Source organism: Podarcis liolepis (assembly GCF_965112155.1).
Source record: "Podarcis liolepis genome assembly, chromosome: 12".
In the NCBI taxonomy this organism is placed as follows: domain Eukaryota; kingdom Metazoa; phylum Chordata; class Lepidosauria; order Squamata; family Lacertidae; genus Podarcis; species Podarcis liolepis.
In genome coordinates, this window is record NC_139563.1 from 7,466,633 (window position 1) to 7,494,156 (window position 27,524).

Here is a 27,524-nt window from a genome sequence, read left to right on the forward strand (position 1 = left end):
GAGTCGGCCATGACTGGACCTAATGGTCAGGGGTCCCTTTACCTTTTACCTTACCCCTAGGTATACCCCTGTTTTCCAGTCACACCATTCAAAGCTCCTTTGGTTCCCAGCTAGCTTTGCCAGGAAACTCTCTCTCACTCTCCTGTTCAAGATCCAGTGGTTTGCCTTCTGACATTGAACTGCATTGTGCGCCTGGATGCATGCAAGATAAGGTGCACGAGCACTTTTTAAATCAAATTTTTATTAAGTTTTCCAAAAATTTAAGACATACACTTCAATACACAGTAAAGCATTTTCCCCCTTGTTATTTTTGGCAACTTCCCATCCCCTTTTCCATGATGTTTTGATTTTTCTCCTTCTGTAGCACTCTGCCTTCTACTTCATATCTTAGCAACACTACCTTTAAGTTCTTCTTCTGTTGCTCATAGTTCAAATCCTGCTCACATATTCATCCTATAATGACATTTCTTTAAATGCAAGCTCAAGAGCTCTTGTTTGGTTTTGAAACCCTTTTCTTTCGGTGTTGTCAGTCATGCTTATTTTTAAATGCCTGACTTGTTCCTATTTGCTAGTGGGAGTGGGGTTGGCGCTACAGTATATTCTTAGAATAACTGCTTGTGCACATTGCTGTGGCCGAACCTGTTTCGCACTCGCCCAAGTTCCTGTGCAAACAACAGGCTGGGCAGACTGCTCCAAAGCAAAGTGATCTGTGCTTGCCTGGTCTTGATGGTCTCTGGGCAGAGGACTAGCTACCATAAACCCCTCTTATAATATGTGCTGGCAGAAGGGAACAGCCCATGCACTGAGGGCCTGTCAATGCACACCTGCCAACTCAACTGATCTCTCCCGGTTGGCCACTGCGAGAATAGGATGGCTGGACAAGATGGACCACTGGCCTGATCCAGCAGGACTCTTCTAATGCTTTTAAGGATGGATGGTGGATAATGGATTGAAGTTGAATCCTGACAAGTACAGTGGTACCTCGGGTTAAGTCCTTAATTCGTTCCGGAGGTCCATTCTTAACCTGAAACTGTTCTTAACCTAAAGCACCACTTTAGCTAATGGGGCCTCCTGCTGCCACGGTGCTGCTGGAGCATGATTTCTGTTCTCATCCTGAAGCAAAGTTCTTAACCTGAGGTACTATTTCTGGGAGTCTGTAACCTGAAGCGTATGTAACCTGAAGCGTGTGTAACCCGAGGTACCACTGTACAGTCATACCTTGGGTTACAGATGCTTCAGGTTGCGTTTTTTCGGGTTACGGACCTGCCGAAACCTGGAAGTACCGGAACGGGTTACTTCCAGGTTTTGGGGGCCGTGCTTGCGCAGAAGTGCTAAATCGCGCTTTGCGCATGCGCAGAAGACCAAATCACAACCCACACGTGCACAGATGCGCCACTGCAAACTCTGTGGGTTGTGAACGTGCATCCCACACAGATCATGTTCACAACCTGAGCGTCCGCTGTATTGCTTCTGGGGGACAGAGGGTGGGCAGGTGTGGGGGACTCCCTGGTCCTGAATGGGGTGACTGTGCCCCTGAAGGACCAGGTGCGCAGCCTGGGAGACATTTTGAACTCACAGCTGTCCATGGAGGCGCAGGTCAATTCTGTGTCCAGGGCGGCTGTCTCTCAGCTCCTTCTGGTACGCAGGCTGAGACCCTACCTGCCCGCAGACTGTCTCCCCAGAGTGGTGCATGCTCTAGTTATCTCCTGCATGGACTACTGCAATGCGCTCTACGTGGGGCTACCTTTGAAGGTGACTCGGAAACTACAGCGAATCCAGAATGCGGCAGCTAGACTGGTGACTGGGATTTTTAAAATATAAATATATTATTTTAAAAAAATATATTAAATATATTTTTTTTTACTATAAAAATGTAAGTCCCAGCACCTAATTCTCTTTAACAAAAACACAAACGAAAAGCATTGACTGGTGGCCATTGATAGCCTCACACTCCATAAATTTATCCAATCCTCTTTTAAAGCCACCCAAGTTGGTGGCCATCTCTACATCTTGTGGCAATGAGTCCCGTAGTTTATAGAAGTGCTGTGTAGAGGAGTCCATTGTTTTGCCTGTTAAGCTTCACTTGATGACGTCACCAGTCTCCTGAACCACTTTCTTTGTCCATATGCTTATACAGTGGTACCTCGGGTTAAGAACTTAATTCGTTCTGGAGGTCTGTTCTTAACCTGAAACTGTTCTTAACCTGAAGCACCACTTTAGCTAATGGGGCCTCCTGCTGCTGCCGCACCGCCAGAGCACGATTTCTGTTCTCATCCTGAAGCAACGTTCTTAACCCGATTTACTATTTCTGGGTTAGCGGAGTCTGTAACCTGAAGTGTATGTAACCCGAGGTACCACTGTACACGTCTACTGAGGCCTCCTTTGCCCCACTTTCCTTTCGCCCAAACCACAACACCCCAAACATTGCCAGACTTTCCTCATAGGGAAGTTGCTCTGCCCCTCTGGTCATTTTCTGCATGCAAAGCGACAGCGGTCTCTGTTATTGATTGACTGGCAACATTTATATCCTCCCAGGAGCTCAAGGTGGTACAGTCCCCCCCCCCCTATTTTAATCCCCACAACAACCCTGCGTAGTAGGTCAGGCTGTGAGGCTGTGACTGGCCGAAGGTCACCCAGTGAGTTTCATGGCCAAGTGGGCATTCAAACCTTGCGTCTCCCAGGTCCTTGTCTGACGCTCTAACCACTACACCACCGCTGCCTCCTATTACTAACTTGGCTATTCAGAACTAACAAGACAGGGAAACACTGCTACCAACCTGAAGGCTTTGGGATAGCAAATAATAATAATAATAATAATAATAATAATAATAATAATAATAATAATAATTTATTATTTATACCCCACCCATCTGGCTGGGTTTCCCCAGCCACTCTGGCCGGCTTCCAAAAGAATATTAAAATACTGTGATACATCAAACATTAAAAGCTTCCCTAAACAGGGCTGCCTTCAGATGTCTTCTAAAAGTCTGGTAGTTGTTGTTCTCTTTGACATCTGGTGGGAGGGCGTTCCACAGGGAGGGCGCCACTACCGAGAAGGCCTTCTGCCTGGTTCCCTATAACTTGGCTTCTTGCAGTGAGGGAACCGCCAGAAGGCCCTCGGTGCTGGATCTCAGTGTCCGGGTAGAACGATGGAGGTGGAGACGATCCTTCAGATATACTGGGCCGAGGCCGTTTAGGGCTTTAAAGGTCAGCACCAACACTTTGAATTGCGCTCGCAAACGTACTGGGAACAGTACGTTTAGGCAACAGTTTTGTCTAGTACTGTCTAGGCAACAGTTTTGCAAACCCTCATCTGAGTTTCCAATCAATATTTGAACATGCAGTAATCCATCACAGGACACCAGTAATAACCTGAAACACATACAGGTTTCTTCCTTGTAATACATAATAAATAGCCCTCTTGTTTGGGACCAGCTCGCCCGGCTATCGATTGCTTCCGAGATCAAGGAGGCGGCGGCTGGATCCGCTCATAGCCAGGGAACTTTTGGCAAGTAGAACAGGAACAATCCTGCGGTCCAGATGATGCTCAGAAACTCAACTGCTTGCCGCTGTTCAAGCAAAGGGTGTGTGTATGCGCAAGGCAACATCTCCCAGCCAAAATCGCAAGCTTTTCTTTCTCCAAAGTCAAATGTTTTCGTCGGCCGCAGACCAGCACATCCATCAGGTTGCATAACGACACAGGAATGTTTCCGTGAAGTGGATGTTGCAACAACTGCTTCCCCTTCTGAAGAGACAAGTGTCAGGTTTTCAGCCCGTGTTGGATCCAAGAGGGAAATGCAAAATGATGAAATATGAAATGAAGCAGGCTTCTCCAACCGGTGCCCTCCAAATACTGAGTGCCACACTTCCCCGGTGTCTCAGGCATTGGTCAAGGACGATGGGAGTTGGAGTCCAGTGAAGTGAAGGACATGAGACAGGAGTTGATAATGCAGGTGAGCTGCGCACAGGTGAGCTGCATGCAAGTTGCCGGCCAGCCCTGTGGAGCCTCCTTTTATTGAGACAAATATGCAAACCCAAGCAGATACATTTTGGGCTGTGACCTTTACACATCTTCCGGTCCTGAGATCGTGGGGTGGTACAAAGTTATTTTGGCACCTGTTTCCACGGCGTCATTTTCTCCGTGCACAGTGTATGAAGAAGGAGACAAAAGGTCTCAGAGACAAAGGTTACAGACAGGGCACCACAGACTACTGAGACTGCAAAAGGTTAGACAGAGGGAACGATGTTCAGACAGCTGTGGCTTCTCTGGGGGGGGTGCCCTGCACCCCAGGGTCACGCGTGCAAGCAGACTGTGGCTGCCTGCTGGTGCCCCACTGCCCACTCCGCGATCATCCCTACAGTCCAGTAACATCACCAGGTTGTTGAAGGATTATTATTGTTATGAGATTTCTGCATCACAGCGGGTTGGACTAGATGACCCTAGGGTCCCTTCCAACTCTAAGATTCTATGATGATGATGTTTAATTAAATTTGTATACTGCCCTATACCTGCAGGTCTCAGAGCGGTTACAGCATAAAATCACAATATAAAAACACAAAATACATAATAAAAATAAGAAGGAAAGCTCAATAATCCTGCCCCAACACCTTTTAAAAGGGCATTGGATGTCAATGGGTAAAGAGGAACACTTTTGCCAGGCGCCTAAAGGTTTATAATAAAGTCGCTAGCCAAACCTTTGTAGGGAGAGCATTCCACAAATGGGGAACCACTCTAGAAAAGGCCTGTTCTCGTGTTGCCAGCCCCCAGACCACCGGTGCCTTTTAAAATTCCCTTTTGTGGTTTTGCTGTATGGTTTCATGTTTTTATTGCTATAAACCACTTTGGTAGATTTTTAAAAATTATATATATATTTTATGGTACACAAATATTTTTACAAATAAGTAATAAATCAATGGGGTTGCAGACAGGACATCTCTGCCAGGCCTGCCGAGAGACGCCAGGGATTGAACCTGCGACCTTCTGCATCCGAGGCAGAAGCTCTACCACCAAGCTGTGGGCCTCTGTATGCTATTGCGCATGTTGCTAGCCAAACCCAAGTATTTACAGTGGTGCCCCGCAAGACGAATGCCTCGCAAGACGGAAAACTCGCTAGACGAAAGAGTTTTCCGTTTTGGAGGTGCTTCGCAAAACGAATCTCCTATGGGCTTGCTTCGCAAGACGACAATGTCTTGCGAGTTCCTGCGGGTTTTCCCCCCTTCCCCCCTTTTTCTAAGCCGCTAAGCCGCTTACCAGCTGATCCGATAAGCCGATAAGCCGCTAAAAGCCGCTAATAGCACTAATCCGCTAATCCTTCAATGGGCTTGCTTCGCAAGATGAAAAAACCGCTGGACGAAGAGAATCACAGAACGGATTCTTTTCATTCTTTTCGTCTTGCAAGGCACCACTGTATTACTAACAGCCCAGCTAGTCTGCATTAAGGTAGCTGCTTTGTTACAGCTACACATCACTTGGGAAGACAGGTGAGCTAATATCGGTGTACTGGAAGAAGCAAAGATCACCAGTGTCGAAGTAATGATTCTTCAACATCAACTTCGTTGGACTGGTCGTGTTGTGTGGATGGCTGATGATCGTCTTCCAAAGCAACTACTCTATTCCAAACTTAAAAATGGATAGCGTAATGCTGGTGGTCAACAAAAGAGGTTTAAAGACTATCTCAAGGCAAATCTAAAAAATGTAGTATACACACTGACAACCGGGAAACACTGGCCTGCGAGAGCTCCAGCTGGAGAACAGCCTTTACCAAAGGTGTCATGGGCTTTGAAGACACTCAAACTCAGGACGCAAGGGAGAAACATGCTAAGAGGAAGGCACACTTGGCAAATCCACACTGTGGTCAACTCCCACCCGGGAACCAATGTCCCCACTGTGGAAGGATGTGTGGATCCAGAATTGGCCTCCACAGTCACTTACGGACTCACTGTTAAAACCGTGTTTATGGAAGACAATCTTACTTGGCTACGAGTGATCACCAAAGAAGAAGACAGCAACCAGGTTTCCGCAAGTGACAAATGAGGTGTGCACCTCCAGATATGGCCCCCAAGGCCTTTCTATCTGGTCCTCAGGACTCTCACGGAGCAATATCCCCTATCCCTAAGCCATGTCCATCACTGGCCCCAAGGTCCTTGCTTGCCTGGGTGGAAGATGGAGACAGGTGTGTGTTTGCGTCTATACAGCTCTAACCTTTGCCCATGAGGAAATATGGACCTCAATCAGAAGAAAGTTCCCCTTATCTGAGCCAGAATAAACACCCTACAAAAGAGATAAGACAAAGAGTGCGAAAAGGGGCCCAGGGATAGCAAGTGAATGACTCCAACTCATCGCTGTTAATCACAACAACAATTGCATCCTCGTGTTTATTGCGACAGTTGTTAGGAGAGCTAATCCTGAGCATATTTGCATACTATTTTCTAAAGATGTGGTGGGAGAGAGGAGAGAAAGCTGTTCCAAATTTAAAATGTCTCTTCCTTCACAGCACAAGGTGATTTGCTGCTGAAAGGCTGCTTAATCCCAGAAGATAGAGGACAGCTGTTTTCCTCTCCAGCTACAAGTCAAACAAACTCTTTGGCTTGCATGCCTCTGCCTTCGTGGCGGAGAGACAAAAAGTGTTCCCGCTGCAGCCACCGAGCAAACAAAATGTCATGCGTTTCTGGAACGAGGTTGCAAACCCGAAGCTAAACAAAGCAACTAGGTGGAAAATGGGGAAGGAAGTGAGAAATATTTTGCTAAGTCTGTTCTCAGGGAGAAGTGGTAACAGTCAAACGAAATCTCACTTGGGGCCTGTCATGTATAGATCAGCGCTTAAAATCGTGTCGGACATTTTGCTATATATTATGCTCTCTGCCTGTATTGTGGGAGATTTTGCATTCAAACCTAACAATGCACACCTATGCTAGTTAATAAATAATGGGATTAAGGACCAGGCAGCTGTAAATTGCTGTGATTTGTTACAGAAGGCTTGGTTAGGTCATGCCGCCCTCACCTTTGGAGAGGAAGTAAATAAGGGTTGTTTCCTGTCCTCCCATCTTCTCTTTGAACTATGTAACTGAGCAGACATCTCAGACTGTATGTTTGAGACTAATGTCCGTATTTTGTAACCAATAATACCTTGCCTGTGTTGTTTCTGCTGCAGTGTTAAATGATACATGAGTGAGATCTCTGATTCCTGTAAGTAAAGCATTTAAACTTACTTAAGGTTGTGGTCTATTTACTCCGAGAGGGGTGGGGGGTGGGGGAAAGCACAATTGCGAGCACTTAATACAATGGTACCTCAGGTTAAGAACTTAATTTGCTCTGGAGTTCAGTTCTTAACCTGAAACTGTTTTTAACCTGAGGTACCACTTTAGCTAATGGGGCCTCCCACTGCCACTGCACCGCCGGAGCACGATTTCTGTTCTCATCCTGAAGCAAAGTTCTTAACCCGAGGTAATATTTCTGGGTTAGCGGAGTCTGTAACCTGAAGCATCTGTAACCTGAGGTACCACTGTACTAGGACATGCAAAGGTCTGACAACATGTATTTTACTGTGCTTTGCAAACATTGCACCTACTTTTGTATAAATCTCTGTTGGAAGCTCTTTTGGCTAGGGAGTGACCGAAACTCCATGTACTTTTTGAATTCAGGCAGTCTGTCGTTTTTTTCTTTTCTTTTGCAGTTTCCCCACTCCAGGACTCAGGATTAACTGGTATCCCCAGTTAATTTCCAACAGGTGTAAATACAGTGGTACCTCGGGTTACAGATGCTTCAGGTTACAGACTCTGCTAACCCAGAAATAGTACCTCGGGTTAAGAACTTCGCTTCAGGATAAGAACAGAAATCGTGCGGCGGCAGCAGGAGGCCCCATTAGCTAAAGTGGTACCTCAGGTTAAGAACAGTTTCAGGTTAAGAACGGACCTCCAGAATGAATTAAATTCTTAACCAGAGGTACCACTGTACAGGTAACTCGCATCTTTCACTTATTATCTTTACGTGATCGTAGCTTTGCACGTGTATGTGATGGGGGGATAAATAAATAAATGTGGAGTGGAGGAAACTCACCATTCACCACTCCCTTTATCTCTTCTCTCCTGCACACAGCTGTGATCACAGGCTTACTTGGCGCTGGGAAGGCTGTGTGAAGGCTTAGTGCAGGCATCCCCAAACTCTGCCCTCCAGATGTTTTGGGACTACAATTCCCATCATCCCTGACCACTGGTCCTGTTAGCTAGGGTTGATGGGAGTTGTAGTCCCAAAACATCTGGAGGGCCGAGTTTGGGGATGCCTGGCTTAGTGCCTCCTTTACTGGACTTTGTGAAGGTGGAAGGAGGGCTCTGGGATGCTGTCTTCCCAAAGCCAGGCAAGCAGTCCTCTACCTTGTGTGGGGGAGTGATGGGGGGGGGTGCGCATTGAGAGCCAGTGTGGTGTAGTGGTTAAGAGTGGTGGACTCATCTGGTGAACCGGGTTTGCTTCCCCGCTCCTCCACATGCAGCTGCTGGGTGACCTTGGGCTAGTCACACTTCTCTGAAGTCTCTCAGCCCCACTCACCTCACAGAGTGTTTGTTGTGGGGGAGGAAGGGAAAGGAGAATGTTAGCTGCTTTGAGACTCCTTCGGGTAGTGATAAAATCCAAACTCTCTTCCTGCCTTTGTGCATTTATGTGTGGACCCTGGAACCAAATCCTCCTATAAGTTATCTGCAAGTTATCTGCATAGTGAAGGCTCTGTATCCTCAACATCTGACTCCAAATATAGAAACTTTCATTTAATAACTTTCCTTCCTTCCTTCCTTCCTTCCTTCCTTCCTTCCTTCCTTCCTTCCTTCCTTCCTTCCAAGTTCTAGGTTCTGGAAATGGCATTTCTGAACTTCAAATGCAACTTCCAAAAAAGTTTCAAAGATTAATTTTTCAGTTCCCCAGCAGGCGGTTTTGCCGTCATCCAGACCGAAAGGGCGAGAAATTACCCTCTCAGAGGAAGCAAAAGGATGCATTAATTAATTTCTTATCTTGCCGCACTACAAGCTGAAGAATAGAGCAGATGCCACATTTGAAAACTCATTAACCTTTCTTGACAGCTTTTATTATTGTTATTTTAACATTTTTCTGTGCTTTGCTAAATCTCCCCTCCTGAAAGGCACCACGTGGTGCATTTTTGATAAAGACTGGCAGAAAGGAAATCACAACAAAGTAATCTTTGCTGGGATCTCCAAGACAAGACCCTTTCAAGAATACATTTCTGCAAATCATTGTCAGAAGGAAATGATCAAATGTTTTGGATTTATACACGTTCGCTGTGTGTTACAGCTTGGGGAGACAGAGCCTCTCTCAAGCGTTACAGTGAATAAAGTTGGATGAAGATGTCATGCCAGAGTGCGACAGCTGTGAAAAAAGCGAATTCCACATTAGAGATGACTAGGCAAGGGATTGAAAATGGAACTGTAATGTTATTGGAGGAGTAATGCATGTGGAGGAGCAGAGACGCGAACCCGGTTCACCAGATTACGAGTCTACAGCTCATAACCACTACATCACACTGGTTCACATTGGGCAGAAGATTCCTGAATTGTAGGGGTGGGACTAGATCACCCTTGGGGATCTTTTCCAGCTCTACAGTTCTATGATTCTATGATTCAGTGGTGAGTGGGAATCCACTGCATTCTGCCTGACGGCTCGTGTCCTTGAACACTGGCAATGTCTCTGCAAGGCAACTCTATTCCGCAACACTGTCATAAAACATCCTTGGCAGCTCTCCACTCCCTTAATGCACGGGTTGGCAAACTAAGGCCCGGGGACCAAATTGGGCCCATCGCCTTCTAAATCCGGCCCGCGGACGGTTTGGGAATCAGCATGCTTTTACATGAGTAGAATGTGTGCTTTTATTTAAAATTCATCTCTGAGTTATTTGTGGGGCATAGGAATTCGTTCTCCCCCCTCCCCAAAAATATAGTCCGGCCCCCCACAAAGTCTAAGTGACAGTGGACCGGCCCCCTGCTGAAAAAGTTTGCTGACCCCTGACTTAATGTTTTAATGAGAAAATCCCAAGCCTTCAGAACCAGCCACTTCTACCGCCTCACTACTGTAGGAGCAGTGTTGAGAAGCTGTGGCAGCGGACCCCATTAGGAAAACAAAACTGTGCTCCCTTTTGCTTTATTTGTGACTCACCCCACCTCACGCCCCCAATTCCTTTCGCTTCTCCTGAGCTGCACTGATTGTCCTGATTGCTCTAAGATTCACACACACCCCCTAGAGGTTTTTCTTCATCCAATTTGTTAAAGCATTCAGGGCTACTAAGGCTTTCAAAGAAGCGGACCAGGCTGCCCGAGACCCATTCACTTTCTGATCTGTGCCATGCTGGGTGGTTTTGTGCTTGTGGAAACCTTCAGAGCCAGGGAACGCTTTGCTTGAGCAGCCAGCAGCCCAGCAAATGAGCCAGAACAGATTGAAAAAGCTTGTTATGGTTTGTGTGTGTGTGTGTATTAACAGAATGACTGATTAGGAAGGAAATTGATTAGCTAAAATGAGATAATCAGATTACACCCATGTGGATGAGTAGCTGCCATATTGTTTATCTGGCTTTGATATGTCCTCCCCTCAATAATGCTATTCTAAGGCTACATCATCAGGAGTATAGCGGGAAGTAATAATACTGCTCTCTTCTGCCAGTATTTGGAGTACTGTGTCCAGTTCTGGCCACCACAGTTGAAGAAGGGATACTGACAAGCTGGAACGTGTGCAGATGAGGACAACCAAGATCTCAAAACCAAGCCCTATGTGGAACGGTTGAGGGAGTTGGGGAATGCTTAGCCTGGAGGAGAAGACTGAGAGGGAGACAGGGTAGCTGTCCTCAAATATCTGAAGAACAGTCATATGGAAGACGGAGCAAGCTTGTTTTTGCCTGCCCCTGGTCTCCCAGTTCACAGTCCAACACTCTAACCATTACGCCATTTACCACTGGACTACAGCTCCCAACATGCATGACCTGCTAAATGGGGCTGATGGGAATTGTAGTTCTTACAATGCTTTGAAAGCACCACGTTGGCCATCTCAGCTGCAGTCAGTATTTGTGAGGACGGATAACAACAACAACAATTATTTTATTTATTTATTTATTTATTTATTTATTTATTTATACCCCACCCATCTGGCGGGGTTTCCCCAGCCACTCTGGGCGGCTTCCAACAAAACACTAAAATACAATAACCTATTAAACATTAAAAGCTTCCCTAAACAGGGCTGCCTTTAGATGTCTTCTAAAACTTTGGTAGTTATTTTTCTCTTTGACATCTGGTGGGAGGGCGTTCCAAAGGGCGGGTGCCACTACCAAGAAGGCCCTCTGCCTGGTTCCCTGTAACTTGGCTTCTCGCAGCGAGGGAACCGCCAGAAGGCCCTTGGCACTGGACCTCAGTGTCTGGGCAGAACGATGGGGGTGGAGACGCTCCTTCAGGTATACTGAACAGAGGGTGCCCACACCTGCCAGAACCACCAAATTCTCTCAGAAATGCTTTTTTTAACAAACCGTTTCCTCTAATACAGCACATGTTAAAATGGTAGCTGAAAACCCCAGGAGCCAGCTTCCATTTCCTCTGCAGCTTTCCACGTCCTGATGAACTACATTTCTAGATTATTGGCTGTGCTGACTGGGTTCAATGAGAGTTGGAATCCGAGAACATTTGAAGGAGCACAGATTCTGCAGCTGGCACTCACTGCAAGGTACAGGCAACAAGTTTTCTTGGAGGGCAGTGACAACACCACCAAACTACCACGCCTAAACAATTTCGTCTGTCTTCGCCTTTAGCAATAAACTGAGCCAAACCGATGGTTTCCCCGTTTGCTTTCTGCAAGCCGCCCATCGCAGCCAGCTCTTCCTGCTTCATAGAAGGAAACAGCTTGTATATTTAGTGTCCAGAGGTAAAGGAATGATGGATGAGGCATTGCGGAGGGCTGGTCTTGAGTAATGACTAGTCAGCAGCCTAATCAAACATGTCCAAGCAGATTAATCATCTTTAATCAATGCAAGTGATAAAAGGGCTTCTAAATCCAATGTTCTTTTCAGTTTGTACTGATTATGTCTGACTCTTTCCTTCTTTTTTTAAAAAAGATACCCTTCATTTCATTAGCCAAAGGCAACAAATTGCTTTTTAAACAAGGACCGATATTCCCACCTGACCACAGGATGCAAGCGGCTGCAGCAGTTAATACACGTATCTGCCTATAAAGCTGTTCTATTAGATTTGGGACTGCAAGGATTTTCGTGCTCGCTGCCACGGCCAAGGGGCATTGTATGTGCAAAGGACAGGCATGTTGGAACTGATCAGAGATGCCTGGATGGCAGGCCGCATGGGGCTTTGCAGAAGGCTGAGGGAGAGTAGGACTCAAGTTACAAGGAAAGACATTCTGACTCAACATTGGGAAGAACTTTCTGACAGTCAGAGTTGTTTGGCAGTGGACGGGACTCCCTAGGGTGGTGGTGGTGGACTCAGGGCCGTCTTAACTGTTGGCGCTAGGGGTGCATGGCACCCGGGCGCCGGGCTCTCAGGGGCGCCAGGCCGAGAGTCCTGGGCCGAGCGTTGGAGTCCGGGGAAGAGCCGAGTGAAGCAGAGTCCGTTGGAGCACCGCAGGCTCTTCTGCTGTGGCCGGCTCTTCCCTGGACTCCAATGCTCGCCCCGAACTCGCGCCGAGTCGCCCGCAGCAGAGCCTGCGGCACTCCAACGGGCTCTGCTCCGCTCGGCTGTCAGCTCTTGCCGCACCTGCATAGCGGCTAACTGTTTCGGCGCTGTGCCCGGAGCACCGTATAATGATATGAGCACTGCACAGCGCCGCCTGTTGGTTCCTTTACTGGCTTTTCCACTGTCGGTGCATGCTCCCAGTGCCATCCAATGTGGGGTGCCAGGGCAGAATGACTGGGATTGCAAGCGGCAGAGCACGTGGGGTACTCCCCTGTGCGTGGAGCGCTGGCACCCCCGTTGGTTGGCGCTGTGAGTCCTTGCATCCCACAACCGTTCTAAAGGTAAACATCTACCGTATTTTTTGCTCTATAAGACTCACTTTTTCCCTCCTAAAAAGTAAAGGGAAATGTGTGTGCGTCTTATGGAGTGAATGCAGGCTGCGCAGCTATCACAGAAGCCAGAACAGCAAGAGGGATTGCTGCTTCCACTGCACAGCGATCTCTCTCTCTTTTTTCTTGTTTTCCTCCTCCCAAAACTAGGCGCATCTTGTGGTCTGGTGCGTCTTAAAGAGCGAAAAATACGGTATTTCCTAAAAAAAGGTCAACAACTTTGGGCAACCTAGGGGTGCTGGGAGGATCTTTGCACCTTGCTGCTGCATATGCTTAAGACGGCCCTGGGTAGACTCTCCTTCCTCGGACGCTTTTAGCAGAGATTGGCTGCGCATCTGTCATGGCTGCTTTAGTTGAGAATCCAGAATTGCAGGGGGTTGGACTAGATGACCCCCAGGATCCCTTCCAAATCTAAGCTTCTATGATTCTGTGAAGGGGCAGCAGAAGTACAAGGGGGTTGTGTGCATGGTACATGATGTCCGGGGCTCATAAACAGCGTTGTCAGGGAACTGACATCGAAGCGAGAGGCGAAGGGGAGGCTCCCAGATGATGCTGGCGAAGGACCCAGCAGCAGGGGGAGAGACAGCTCAGTAGAGGGGGAAGCCAATCAGCGCAACACCAGGGATAAAGGGGGCAGATGGGGGAATCGGAGAGAGGGCTCCAGGACTCTTCACTGGACATCAGTGTGGAGAGCCCAGGTCCTCCGCTGCCCACGCCCTCCCTGCGCAGAAGACTCCCGCGCAGTGAGAGGAGGAGGAGACTGGGTGTCAAACAACTTTTATGTTGGAAGAGGTTCAAGAAACGCCCACTGACGGATTCTGCCAGCGACTGAGGCAGCCACGATGAGAAAGGGCTGTGCAGTCAGAAAGGTTTAACAAGGCAAATTAGCCTAGAGAGGCACCAGTTTACGCACAAGTAACTCATACCCATTACAAGCGTAAACAAGAGCATTCTTCCGATGCTCTACCACTGACCTGTAGCTGCTCTTCTGAAAACAGCATAATATTCCAGCCCTCATGACTTCCAAGCAAAGGGACTGCTTTAAATAGGAACAAAGGAAACTTCCTTATACGAGGTCAGACCGTTCTACTAGGTAGCTACCATCTACACAGAGCGACTATTTAAAGTCGACTGACCCAATTTGTGGTTCCTTCACTGATATACGCAGAAAGATTGCATGCACACCTCTAGTTTTTGCAATGCAGTATCAGTTAAATATACATAAAGGTAAAGGGACCCCTGACCATTACAGTGGTGCCCCGCAAGACGAATGCCTCGCAAGACGGAAAACTCGCTAGACGAAAGAGTTTTCCATTTTGGAGGTGCTTCGCAAAACGAATTTCCTATGGGCTTGCTTCGCAAGACGACAATGTCTTGCGAGTTCCTGCTGGTTTTTTTCCTTCCCCCCCTTTTTCTAAGCTGCTAAGCCGCTTATCAGCTGATCCGATCAGCAGATCCGATCAGCAGATAAGCCGCTAAAAGCCGCTAATAGCCGCTAATAGCGCTAATAGTGCTAATCCGCTAATCCTTCAATGGACTTGCTTCGCAAGACGAAAAAACCGCTAGACGAAGAGAATCACAGAACGGATTCTTTTCGTCTTGCGAGGCACCACTGTAGGTCCAGTCGTGGCCGACTCTGGGGTTGATCATCTCGCTTTATTGGCCGAGGGAGCCTGCATACAGCTTCCGGGTCATGTGGCCAGCATGACTAAGCTGCTTCCGGCGAACCAGAGCAGCGCACGGAAACGCCGTTAACCTTCCCACTGGAGGTTCTACTTGCACTTTGAAGGAGGCTTAAGGAATGGGGTGCTTTCGAACTGCTTTCGAACTGCTAGGTTGGCAGGAGCAGGGACCGAGAAATGGGAGCTCACCCCGTTGCAGGGATTCGAACCGCTGATCTTCTGATCGGCAAGCCCAAGAGGCTCAGTGGTTTAACCCACAGCACCACCCGCGTCCCTTTTTGTTAAATATACATACATACATATATATATAAAGAGAGAGAGAGAGAAATGCACATTTTCTGGGGGAACTGTGTACGACATAATTGTGTATTTGTGTGTGTGTGTTTAACGTGCAGAAAACGCAGCAGCTGACATGGGATGGAAACATACTAGTCCATGGGTAGGCAAATGAAGGCCCAAGGGCCGGATCCGGCCCAATCGCCTTCTAAATCTGGCCCGTGGACGGTCTGGGAATCAGCATGTTTTCACATGAGTAGAATGTGTCCTTTTATTTAAAATGCATCTCTGGGTTATTTGTGGGGCATAGGAATTCGTTCTCTCCCCCTCCCCCCAAAAATATAGTCCGGTCCCCTCACAAGGTCTGAGGGACAGTGGACCGGCCCCCTGCTGAAAAAGTTTGCTGACCCCTGGACTAGTCCATCCACCCCAAAGTTGAGCATTTGCTTTGGATGCTGAATGACCTTGTTTGGATCTGAGGAAGCCCTTTGCATGAGATCAGAGGAGATAACACTGGACTGCAACAGCATTGGACTATAACTCCCATCATCCTTGGACTACAACTCCCATCATCCTTGACCACTGGGCTAAGATGGCTGTGGATGATGGGAAATGTAGTCCAACAACTGAGGACCTAAGGTTGTAGAAGACTGGGCTAGGTGGACCAATAGCCAGCCTCAAAGTCAAGGTGATTCCTGAGTAGGAACATTTTTATTTTTATTTTTAGTTGGAGGGAGAATTGCTAATTGGTCCCAATTCCCCCTTCCCAACTCTCTCCAGACACCACACAAAGGAAGACCAGATCTGGAGAGTGTTCTGGAAAGATATCTTCCTAAGGCTGGCCTTTCAGGCTGCTAAATTCAGAAAGGTTATCTGCTTTCCCCCTGCAAGTGAAATGAATCTCTGCACTACAAGAAAGGGTGAATGCTCCCTGTTAGCTGAGGCCAACTCACAGAGCCGATTGTTTACGCCGCATTCAAACCTGCCCCATTCCTTAAGCCTCCTTTAAACAGAAAGAACTTGTTCGGTGACTCCGAAGGGGAACACGGGGAAGGCAAATTAAACACACCTGCCTCAACAATTGGACCTGAAAAGTCCCCTCTGTCTGCAGAGCTCACACCTGGGCCCACCCTCTCCTGAACCTCCATCCCGGATTTCAAACACGACTGAATCCCATGACACTGGTTTCGGAGCCGCGGCAGCCATTTTTAGCCAGAAGGACATCAAAGCCCCGCAAGGGGCTAGTTCTCAGTGAGGTGGCAAAGCTATATCTGGGATGCGCCGCTTCAGACTGTAGTGGTGGGTGGCTCACATGACCAGATGCCTTCATAAAAATAATAATAAAAAAAATTCCCTCTATGCAGAGAAGACAAGCCTGGCAGAGAGAATACAGTGGTACCTCGGGTTAAGAACTTAATTTGTTCTGGAGGTCTGTTCTTAACCTGAGGTACCACTTTAGTTAATGGGGCCTCCCGCTGCCGCGGCGTGATTTCTGTTCTCATCCTGAAGCAAAGTTCTTAACCCAAGGTACTATTTCTGGGTTAACGGAGTCTGTAACCTGAAGCGTCTGTAACCTGAGGTACCACTGTAATTTCTTTCTGACATGCTTGTTTTCTGTATTGTGGGGGATCCGTGTGTGACATCAACTGACCACCTTAGTTGGAACTAGGTGTTTTTGTAGTTTTCCTGTTCTTGGTCTGGCTCTTTAGCCTAATAATGCGATTGCAGGTTTGGGCAGGAGAGAGTTAACAGGGCCAGAAGAATTGCTTAAAATTGGTCAAACTACTGCCTAGCCTTTGGTCAGATGCATCCTTTTGTTAGTGAAGCTATAGGTGAGGAGTTTCCATGGAAACTAACTGCTAGACCTCCTCTTTAAGTCTTCTGAATGGGGCGAAAGCCGACAACAGATCACTGTTTGAGTGAGACTAAGACTCAGAAAACTTGAGTTTTTGATTAGCGGTTTATCAGAGTGCTACCTTTTTCTCTGACATGGGCTTTGGGTGTCTGTTTAAGCTGCGCTTCTGCCTGCGTATTCACAAATAAACCCGAATGTTGCAAAACACCACACTAAGCCTTCAGCGACCTCCTTCCAAAAGGATTTACCGTATTTTTTGCTCTATAAGACTCACTTTTCCCCTCCTAAAAAGTAAGGGCAAATGTGTGTGCGTCTTATGGAGCGAATGCAGGCTGTGCAGCTATCCCAGAAGCCAGAACAGCAAGAGGGATTGCTGCTTTCGCTGCGCAGCGATCCCTCTTGCTGTTCTGGCTTCTGGGATTCAGAATATTTTTTTCTTGTCTTGCTTTCAGCCTCCAAAAACTAGGTGCGTCTTGTGGTCTGCTGCGTCTTATAGAGCGAAAAATACGGTACGCCACTTACGAGCTTCTTGGAGAAAAAGTTGGGATAAAAATGCAACAGATTAAATCAATCAATAAACAAACCAGATTGAGTCGGAGAGGTGGCACAGAAAGCAGAAGGGTTGTTTAAAATTCTAAAACCCCAATTCTTACCTAAAGTTTGGTTATCAAAGTCTGAGTGCTCAAAACATTTGTCCCGCTCAGATTCGATGATCAGCATGATAGAACATTCTGGAGACATGCTTGACACCTGCAGGAAGGCCAGAGAGAAAAAGAGATATTTTTAACCCCCATCCATGGATAAAGTCTGTTTGTTTTAAAACAATATGTCCTTCCATTAAAAAATTCTCAGGGCAGCTACCGTCAGGAAAATAAAACACTCACAATAAAACTCCTGTGTTAAAACAGGAGGATCATATAAAAAAGACACGCCGTACTGGAGCTGACCTTAACTGACCCAGGACCTTGGAACTGCTATGTTCACACATTCAGTTAACTTTTGCCCCACTCTTTCCAGGCACAGGCCTGCACTTAAAAACTCTGTTTCTGAGTGGGGCTCCCCACCCCACAGCTTTCCCCACAAACCCCCACTTTTTAAGCACTCAGTCAGAGCAAATGTGAATTTGGGTTTTCAGCAGATGTTTGCTCCGAATGAGCTTTAAAGAGCATGTTTTCTCGAGGAAAGCTCCAGAGCAAAGAAAGAAAGTATGCTAGGACATGGAGCCTAAAAGCACGGACCTAGAATCACAGAGTTGGAAGGGAACCCAAAGGTCATTTAGTCCAATCTCCTACAATGCAGGAATCCTGTCTCTGGAAAGATCAGAGGAATGTATTTATTGAACTATGTAGGACAAAGTAGTTAACTTGAAACCCAAGAAAGAAGAATTTGTATTTTTTATATATACAGTGGTACCTCGGGTTACATACGCTTCAAGTTACATACGCTTCAGGTTACAGACTCCACTAACCCAGAAATAGTGCTTCAGGTTAAGAACTTTGCTTCAGGATGAGAACAGAAATCATGCTCCGGTGGTGCGGTGGCAGCAGGAGGCCCCATTAGCTAAAGTGGTGCTTCAGGTTAAGAACAGTTTCAGGTTAAGTACAGACCTCCGGAACAAATTACCGGTAAGTACTTAACCCAAGGTACTGCTGTATATATATATATATATATATATATATATATATATATATATATGGGCAAATGTTTAATGCATACTCTTTAAGCTTTGTGTATAGATGTTTTACATTAGTATAACTAGCGGCAGCTAGACTGGTGACTGGGAGTGGCCGCCGAGACCATATAACACTGGTCCTGAAAGATCTTCATTGGCTCCCAGTACATTTCTGAGCACAATTCAAAGTGTTGGTGCTGACCTTTAAAGCCCTAAATGGCCTCAGCCCAGTATACCTGAAGGAGCGTCTCCACCCCCATCGTTCTGCCCGGACACTGAGGTCCAGCTCCGAGGGCCTTCTGGTGGTTCCCTCACTGTGAGAAGTTAAGTTACAGGGAACCAGGCAGAGGGCCTTCTCAGTAGTGGCGCCTGCCCTGTGGAACGCCCTCCCAGCAGATGTCAAGGCAATAAACAACTATTTTACTTTTAAAAGACAACTGAAGGCGGCCCTGTTTAGGGAAGTTTTTAATGTTTGATGCTGTACTGTTTTTAATATTCGGTTGGAAGCCACCCAGAGTGGCTGGGGAAACCCAGCCAGATGGGCAGGGTATAAATAATAAATTCTTATTCTTATTCTTATTATATTTTAAAAGTCAATTGTAATAACACGAAGAAGGTTTAAAATTGGATAGTTAAGAATATAAGATTTTATGGGTGTACTAATCAATGGAGCCAAAAGGGGGATTGGCGGGAAGTCAAGCAAAAAATTATGATTTAAAAGTTTGTTTATGATGTTTTGTTTTTTCCTTCCTTTTCTTTTAATGTATTGTTGTTATTTTTGGAAAATTAATAAAATGTTATCAGAGAAAAAAAATCAGAGGAAACTTAAATGTGGATTAGCCCCATGAGCAGTGGTATAGCATGCTGTGTGTGTGTGTGTGTGTGTGTGTGTGTGCGCACGCACACACACACACACACACACACACACACACACTGGGGTGGTCGCCCAGGAGCAAAATTGTTAGGTAAAGAGAGCCAGTGTGGTGTAGTGGTTATGAGCAGTAATCTCGTAATCTGGTGAACCGGGTTCGCATCTCCGCTCCTCCATATGCAGCTGCTGGGTGACCTTGGGCTAGTCACACTTCTCTGAAGTCTCTCAGCTCCACTCACCTCACAGAGTGTTTGTTGTGGGGGAGGAAGGGAAAGGAGAATGTTAGCCGCTTTGAGACTCCTTCAGGTAGTGATAAAGCGGGATATCAAATCCAAACTCTTTTAAAGGGTAAAGGGACCCTTGACCGTTAGGTCCAGTCGCAGACGACTCTGGGGTTGCGGCGCTCATCTCGCTGTACTGGTCGAGGGAGCTGGCGTACAGCTTCCGGGTCATGTGGCCAGCATAACTAACAGAGCCTAGGGCTTGCTGATCTGAAGGTTGGCGATTCGAATCCCCGCGACGGGGTGAGCTCCGGTTGCTTGGTCCCTGCTCCTGCCAACCTAGCAGTTCGAAAGCACGTCAAAGTGAAAGTAGATAAATAGATACTGCTCCGGTAGGAAGGTAAACGGCGTTTCTGTGCACTGCTCTGGTGCACAGAAGTGGCTTAGTCATGCTGGCCACATGACCCGGAAGTTCCAGAAAAAGAGGTCCTGGTACTCAACATACAGTTCTTACAGTAAGTGCCATACTTTTAACCAGTGCTTTTCTTAAAGAAAAGAAAGAAGTGCCAGTGCTGCGTACCCTTAATATAGGGTTACCAGAAGTCCCCGTTTCCCTGGGACAGTCCCCGGATTTGCAAATAAGTCCCCAGACAAATTCCATCCCCGGAATGTCCCCGGATTTCATCTAATGTCCCCAGGAAACACAGTCTCAGCAGCCCGGAGCGGTTGGCTCTGGCTGGCTTCAGGAGCTGCTCAGAAGTCCCCATATGATGGTGGTGCAGAGGCTCTAAGATGCAGCTTCCGGGAGGCTGCCTCCACCTTCCCTGACTCCAGCAATGAAGCTGTGAAGGGAGGCTTCATGCTGCCTATCAGAGCAGCCTCCCAACTCCTACTTGCGTGCAAGCAGGAGAGGGCAGGGATCTCTCAGTTAGGCAACGGGAAGCCTCCCTTCCCAGCTGAGGGATCCCCGCTCCCTCCTGCTTACACGCAAGTAGGAGTTGGGATGGGGCTGCTCCTCAACGTGTAGCATTGATTGATTGATTGATTGATTGATTGGGTGGTTGATTGTGTCCCCGGATTCATTGAAAAAAATCTGGTAACCTTACCTTAATACCCCCAGAAAAAGAAGCACTGATGTTATTCTACAAAACACTATGTGCATCACTAATGCTGTGGCTTGTTTCAGGTGATATTATCTTCCGGCCTCTTTTCACTTTCCTTCAGCTTTGATCTTAAGCATTTTAAGTACATCACCATGCTGCAAACTGCCTTGAGAGCTCAAAAGGCAGTAAATACATTCAAATAAATGAAAGATTGAGAAGCTCCTTATACGGATGGAAAGGGAAGGTTAGGACTACCCACGTCAAACAGAATCTCGAAGATTTTAACAGACGGGTACTGGTTTTTTTATATCATGTCTTCAGGGAAGAAGGGTTTTTAAGCCGATGCTGACATTTTACCTACTTTCGGAATGATTTACATAAATGAAATACCTGTGCAATGCTCAATCAGAATGGAAAAGAAACCAGACCGGATTTGCAGAAAAGATGGAGAAGCAAGCAAACCCCAAGCGTTATTCCTGTACTCAAGTGATATTTCGTGGAGGAGACTGCTAGCACTACTCTTGGTGCTAGGGGAAACGGGCAAAATAGACTCTTGATCTGATACAAGAGACCTGTTGCCCCAAACCAGATAAGGAGACCCATGCAAGTCAGCAAGGTTTTTGTGTAGATCAGGAATTCCAGACACAAATTGGTTTTTTGCATCTCAATGCACATTGGAAAACACATCTAACTCTGAATGCCTTTGAAAACAACGCAGGGCACATTCTGGTGCACATTGAAACACACATTCCAACCTACATTCTGGCACAACTTAAAATAAAAAATAATATTTTTGGAACTGTGGCTACAGCTGGATTGGGGCATATAAAGGAGACACACTATCACGTACAAAGGGTGGGTTTGACATGTTCTCCCTGGCCTTCTGCTGTGAAGGTCACCGCACGCCTGCCTGCCTACCGCTCACAGTGGCTGTTTGGACTTCTTCTGAATCAGTGGACATGCATGTAGAATGATACGAAAAACACTACATTCAGAAGAACCAGAATGCCAAACTATTGGAGGCTTGGGTGCAACTCAGCTTGCAAAAGAAGGGCTAGCATGGAGGTGTGATGGCCTGGGATTCGGACTCGGAGGCTGAACCTGAGGAATCCCAGCTTGCACAGGAGTCCCCACCTCCAGAACCAGCTGGGGAGCCAGTGTGGTGTAGTGGTTAAGAGCGGTAGTCTCGTAATCTGGGGAACCGGGTTTGCGTCTCCGCTCCTCCACATGCAGCTGCTGGGTGACCTTGGGCTAGTCACACTTCTCTGAAGTCTCTCAGCCTCACTCACCTCACAGAGTGTTTGTTGTGGGGGAGGAAGGGAAAGGAGAATGTTAGCCGCTTTGAGACTCCTGAAGAGGAGTGAAAGGCGGGATATCAAATCCAAACTCTTCTTCTTCTTCTTCTGAGCCTGAAGGGTCCTCACCTGTGCTGGATCCTCAGGTGCAGGCACCAGCTGAGTCTGCTCTGGCTCCTGAGGTGATGGAGGACCCATTGCCGGCAGGTGCTCCACTCTCAGCCCCATCAGGGGAAGCTGAGGTAACCCTCCAGCCTCTCCTGAGCTGCAGAGGCTCAGGGCAGAGAGGCGGAGGGAACTAAGTTCCCGCAGGAGGAGTGCTTGCCTCCAGGCCAGGAGAGGCGAGTCACCAGAGGATCAGGGCCGCCCTATGCCTTGGGGCAGATAAAAGCCAGCCAGCCCCAGTCCTAGGTTGCGGGAGCAACGTTGTTGGTGGCCTGTTCCTGCCTGCACCCTGTCCTGCTCTTCTGCCGGAGCTCCTGACCTCAACCCAACTCCCTGCCTTGGACCCAGCTTTAGCTTTGACGGACAGCCTCCATACTGCACCCTCAACCTCAGACTGGACTCGGACCTCGCCGCATGGTTAACCCTCGGGACCAGCACAGTAAGTGAGATTGAGGAACCTCCAGATTCCCAGACTATCCACATACCTTTATCTCTATGCTGACTTCTCTCTCTCTCTGTTGTTTAGACCAGGCTTCCTCAACCTCAGCCCTCCAGATGTTTTTGGCCTACAACTTCCATGATCCCTAGCTAGCAGGACCAGTGGTCAGGGATGATGGGAATTGTAGTCTCGAAACATCTGGAGGGCCGAGTTTGAAGAAGCCTGGTTTAGACCGACACACCTTAGGTTGCTATAGGGATAGAACTACCTATGTAAATCGTACAGAAATTTATTTATGTATACAGTTACAGCGGCAAGAATGTTACTTGCCCCAAAATGGAAAGAAGAAGTCCCAGCAAAGGAAGAATGGGTACAAAAACTTATGGAATATGCAGAAACGGCGAAACTTACTGGAAGAATAAGAAATCGAGATTTAAAACGCATTTCTGGGTTATTTGTGGGGCCTGCCTGGTGTTTTTATATGACTAGAATGTGTGCTTTAATTTAAAATGGTTTCTGGGTTATTTGTGGGGCATAGAAATTCGTTCATTTTTTTTCTTCCAAAATATAGTCCGGCCCCCAACAAGGTCTGAGGGACAGTGGACTGCCCCCCTACTGAAAAAGTTTGCTGACCCCTGGTTTCCTCCTTGCAGCCGCTTTCGCACTACTCCTCCCCATCCATCAGATAAGCCAAACACACAGATACCCAATCCGCCACCCTCTTACTATCCTAAGTTTTGTGCGCATCTTAGCACTGAAATCAGCCTGCAGGGACAAAGAGCACGCTAACTTCGCAAGCTCACGCTGCTGGCATAAACTGAAAGCTGAAGAAAGTATAGTATGGGAGACCATCAAGTCTGAAATGGAACATAACAAATCTGGGCTTACCAGCTTGTAACAGCGCCTATAAAGTTAGAGCTCGCTTACACTGGGTTTGTCCATAAACTCTACTGTAAAACACAAACGTACTTTGCTGTCTCTTGGGTAACCAGAGTCTAGTTTATCGCCGTCACTTGGAATTTGGACTTTATCCTCTGAAAGGCATTGCGGTTTCTCCCAGATTTGTGCCTTTATAATTCAATTAATCTTGTAGGAGCCGGGCTGCGGATTGGCGGTACAGAATCTTCTTTGCATGCAGAAGGGGCCAGGATCAGACACCGGCACCTCCATATTAAGTTGGGAGAGAGACTCCCTGTCTACAATGTTTTGGAATCCACCAGATGCGTTTTGCACCTGGCTATCAGTGAAGTGAAGATATCTGGGTGCCAGGAAGACACTTGACATTTCCACCATCGGGAAGTGCATGCCTGAGAATCCGTTGATCTGGACCGTTTTCACACACTACTACCACATCCTGTAGAATTCATATCAGTTATACTTCATCTACACAATCGGAAGAAGAAGAAGAAGAGAAGAGTTTGGATTTGATATCCTACTTTATCACTACCCGAAGGAGTCTCAAAGGGCTAACATTCTCCTTTCCCTTCCTCCCCCACAACAAACACTCTGTGAGGTGAGTGGGGCTGAGAGCCTTCAAAGAAGTGTGACTAGCCCAAGGTCATCCAGCAGCTGCTTGTGGAGTGGGGAAGCGAACGCGGTTCACCAGATTACGAGTCCACCGCTCTTAACAACTATACCACACTGGCTACCAAAATGTTTTCTCTGTGCTGCCTGAGGAGTGAACAACTTTATAGTTAATTGTTGTTGTTTGTCTTCACTTACACCCCCCTACTGCCCCACTCACAGTTGTGAAGAATACTCCTGCGTTACGAATGGTGCAGGTCACCATTGAGAAATGGCTAGTAGCCGTCATGGCAAGTATGATCTACTGAGAGTACCCAGTTGACTAGGTTCACAAGAACCTTGGTAAATAATGTTATAGCCTAGAGAAAAGGGGACTCCCCCTCCCTGAGTGTTAAAAGGAGGCTGGAATCCAACCTCTTCTGGGGGGAAAACCCAACAAAACTCCTTCCTTTTAGACTAGGCAGATCTCAATAATAGGTTCATTTCCAAACTGCCTTTTACAGGAGAGTAACTGAGCAAAATTGCAGTCGCTCTGCTCTGGGCTTTATTCAGTGAGGGGTAACTGAGCAAAAGAGCAATGGATCAGCTCTTAGATTTATTGCATGAGACAGTTAATCTAGACCAGGCACCCCCAAACTCGGTCCTCCAGCTGTTTTGGGACTACAGTTCCCATCATCCCTTGGTCAGGGATGATGGGAATTGTAGTCCCAAAACAGCTGGAGGCACGAGTTTGGGGGTGCCTGGTCTAGACTCTGAAGAATCTGGGTTCAAGGCAAAGGTTCTGCCGCACTGAGCTTTTTTGGGGAGGAAACGTAGGATAGAAATTTATCAATAAAATGAGCAATAGGGGGTTGGGCTAGATGACTTTCTATGACTGAATAAAGGACTGGATCCACATCAGTGGCTGCTATCAGCAATCTACATCTTTACAGGAGAGTGATCATTCTCCTGGACTTTTCCAGCGACTTTTCATCAAATTCTTCTGGGTCACCTGAGACAGCTGGAATTTAGGGGACACTGTTCATAGAATCATAGAATCATAGAGTTGGAAGAGACCACAAGGGCCATCGAGTCCAACCCCCTGCCAAGCATGAAACACCATCAGAGCACTCCTGACATATGGTTGTCAAGCCTCTGCTTAAAGACCTCCAAAGGAGGAGACTCCACCACACTCCTTGGCAGCAAATTCCACTGTCAAACAGCTCTTACTGTCAGGAAGTTCTTCCTAATGTTTAGGTGGAATCTTCTTTCTTGTAGTTTGGATCCATTGCTCCGTGTCCGCTTCTCTGGAGCAGCAGAAAACAACCTTTCTTCCTCCTCTATATGACATCCTTTTATATATTTGAACATGGCTATCATATCACCCCTTAACCTCCTCTTCTCCAGGCTAAACATGTTCCACTCCTACCAAATCGATTCCAGAAGGTAGTACTGGGCCACAGCTGCTGCTACTCCTCTAGGCAGGGATAGGGAACCTCTGGCTTTCCAGATGTTGGTGGACTCCAACTCCCATCAGCCCCAGTCACTGTGGCGAATGGTCAGGAATGATGGGAGTTGTAGTCCATCAGATGAAACTATCTCTGCTGCTCCCTCCCAATTTACTTTTCCTTCTGTTTTCTGATCCGCTTAAGAAAAGCACACTGCTTTGGGTGAACGCGACGAAAACAGGCAGCGTTGTCAGATGACATCCTCGCATCCTTATCTCCCCACAGGCACTGCCACAAGTGGGTCAGACGCTTAACTAGGGCAGTATCAACACATCCATCTCTTTCCAGGCAGCAAGCAGTCTTGGAAAAGAGAACAGCCATACAGGCGCAAGCTACATACATATAAGTTTGTTGTTCTAGCCAAAGGCTGAGACAAACCTGCAGCAACAGTACCAAAGAGGCGGTGCAGATTGTACGTCCATAATATGAGCCAACATCCATGATCGCAGGAAGCAAGTGGTATCCCATAATGTCCAATCCCCTAAATGTTAATTACAGGGGGCACGCTAACAATTAATTTTAATTTTTATATTTAAATTCTTGTTATTGCATATTGTCCCTTGTATTTCTGTTATTTTTTATGATCTGTGATATTGTGTGTGTTGAAGCTGGTCTGTGACCGTATTAATAAATTTATTCATTCAACATCCATGATATAAGAGAGAGGTTGGCAGAGACACCAACAAACTTGATTTCAAATTAAACCTCTGACACTCCCCAGCAATTTATAGTGATTTTATCTAACTCCCTGTTCCTGGTTTTTATTTTTAATTTGCAGCCAACTGAAATAAAAAATTTAAGGTCATATATATATGAGATAAATGTTCATAACTGCATATATAAACCACATGTCTGAAACCCCACAGAAAAATTCCTGAAACCATTTTGTCCCTCCCAAATTGGCCTCAAATATTTCTCTGCAAGGTCGAAGGAAAATGGAAAAGCCTCCCCATTGTCTTTTCGTTCACAAATCCTGTCTTAAGGGTATGTATGTGTATGAACAGGGTGAGCCTGTGACCTGGCTCAGGAACTAAGTATTTGTCATTATGAAAGACTGGCCAGGCCCCCAGGTAATCCAATCAAGTGATCATTAACAGGTAACCTGCCAGACAAGAGATAAACAACGCACTCAGATTTCTGTTGTAGACCGCTCTTTATGTGATGTAGGTACGATGTATCTGGGGGGTGGTCTTGAGCTCCAGGGTGGCCAATTTAAAATGTCTATATAAGGGCGGGCACACCTTTGTTCGGGGTCCTCCATCCTCCTGCGTGTGAGGGGAGCACCCTGTTGCAACAGTTCAATAAAGATCAAGCTTACAAGTTGATTTGCTTTTCTCTGGTTGGCTTCTGTTATTTTCTCCGACCGATGGAGAACCTACAAAGAACTCTATAAGGGCTCTTGTGTTCCCTATAAGGGAATAAGGGCAGATTTTTGTTTATTACACAACGCAGCAATGCCCTCCTCTGTGTTATGAAGCTGTTATTGTCACTCAAAAGAAACCAGACCATTTCTGCCTGGGTGTGCCCTGCTTGCTGGTGTGAGCAAAGGTTTCAGAAAGCGATCTCTTGGGTCTCTATGTAAGAAGCAGAGTAACAGATATCGAGTGATGTCTTCCGCCTGAGGTTGACCACAAATGTATAGTTAAAGCCATGTATGGAAGTGAGAGCTGGACCATAAAGAAAGCTGATCGCCGAAGAATCGATGCTTTTGAATTCTGGTGCTGGAGGAGACTCTTGAGAGTCCCATGGACTGCAAGAAGATCAAACCTATCTATTCTGAAGGAAATCAGCCCTGAGTGCTCACTGGAAGGACAGATCCTGAAGCTGAGGCTCCAAGACTTTGGCCACCTCATGAGAAGAGAAGACTCCCTGGAAAAGACCCTGATGT

At 46.9% G+C, this 27,524-nt stretch overlaps 1 protein-coding gene across 1 annotated transcript in view; it reads right to left on the reverse strand.

The window, feature by feature from the left end:
* VIPR1 (vasoactive intestinal peptide receptor 1) overlaps positions 1-27,524 on the reverse strand; it is a 112,878-nt gene that overhangs the window by 55,707 nt on the left and 29,647 nt on the right. Inside the window, exon 2 of the mRNA XM_083467086.1 lies at positions 17,513-17,609. Coding sequence (XP_083323212.1) covers positions 17,513-17,609 — 97 coding nt within the window. The remainder of the gene's footprint in view (positions 1-17,512; positions 17,610-27,524) is intronic.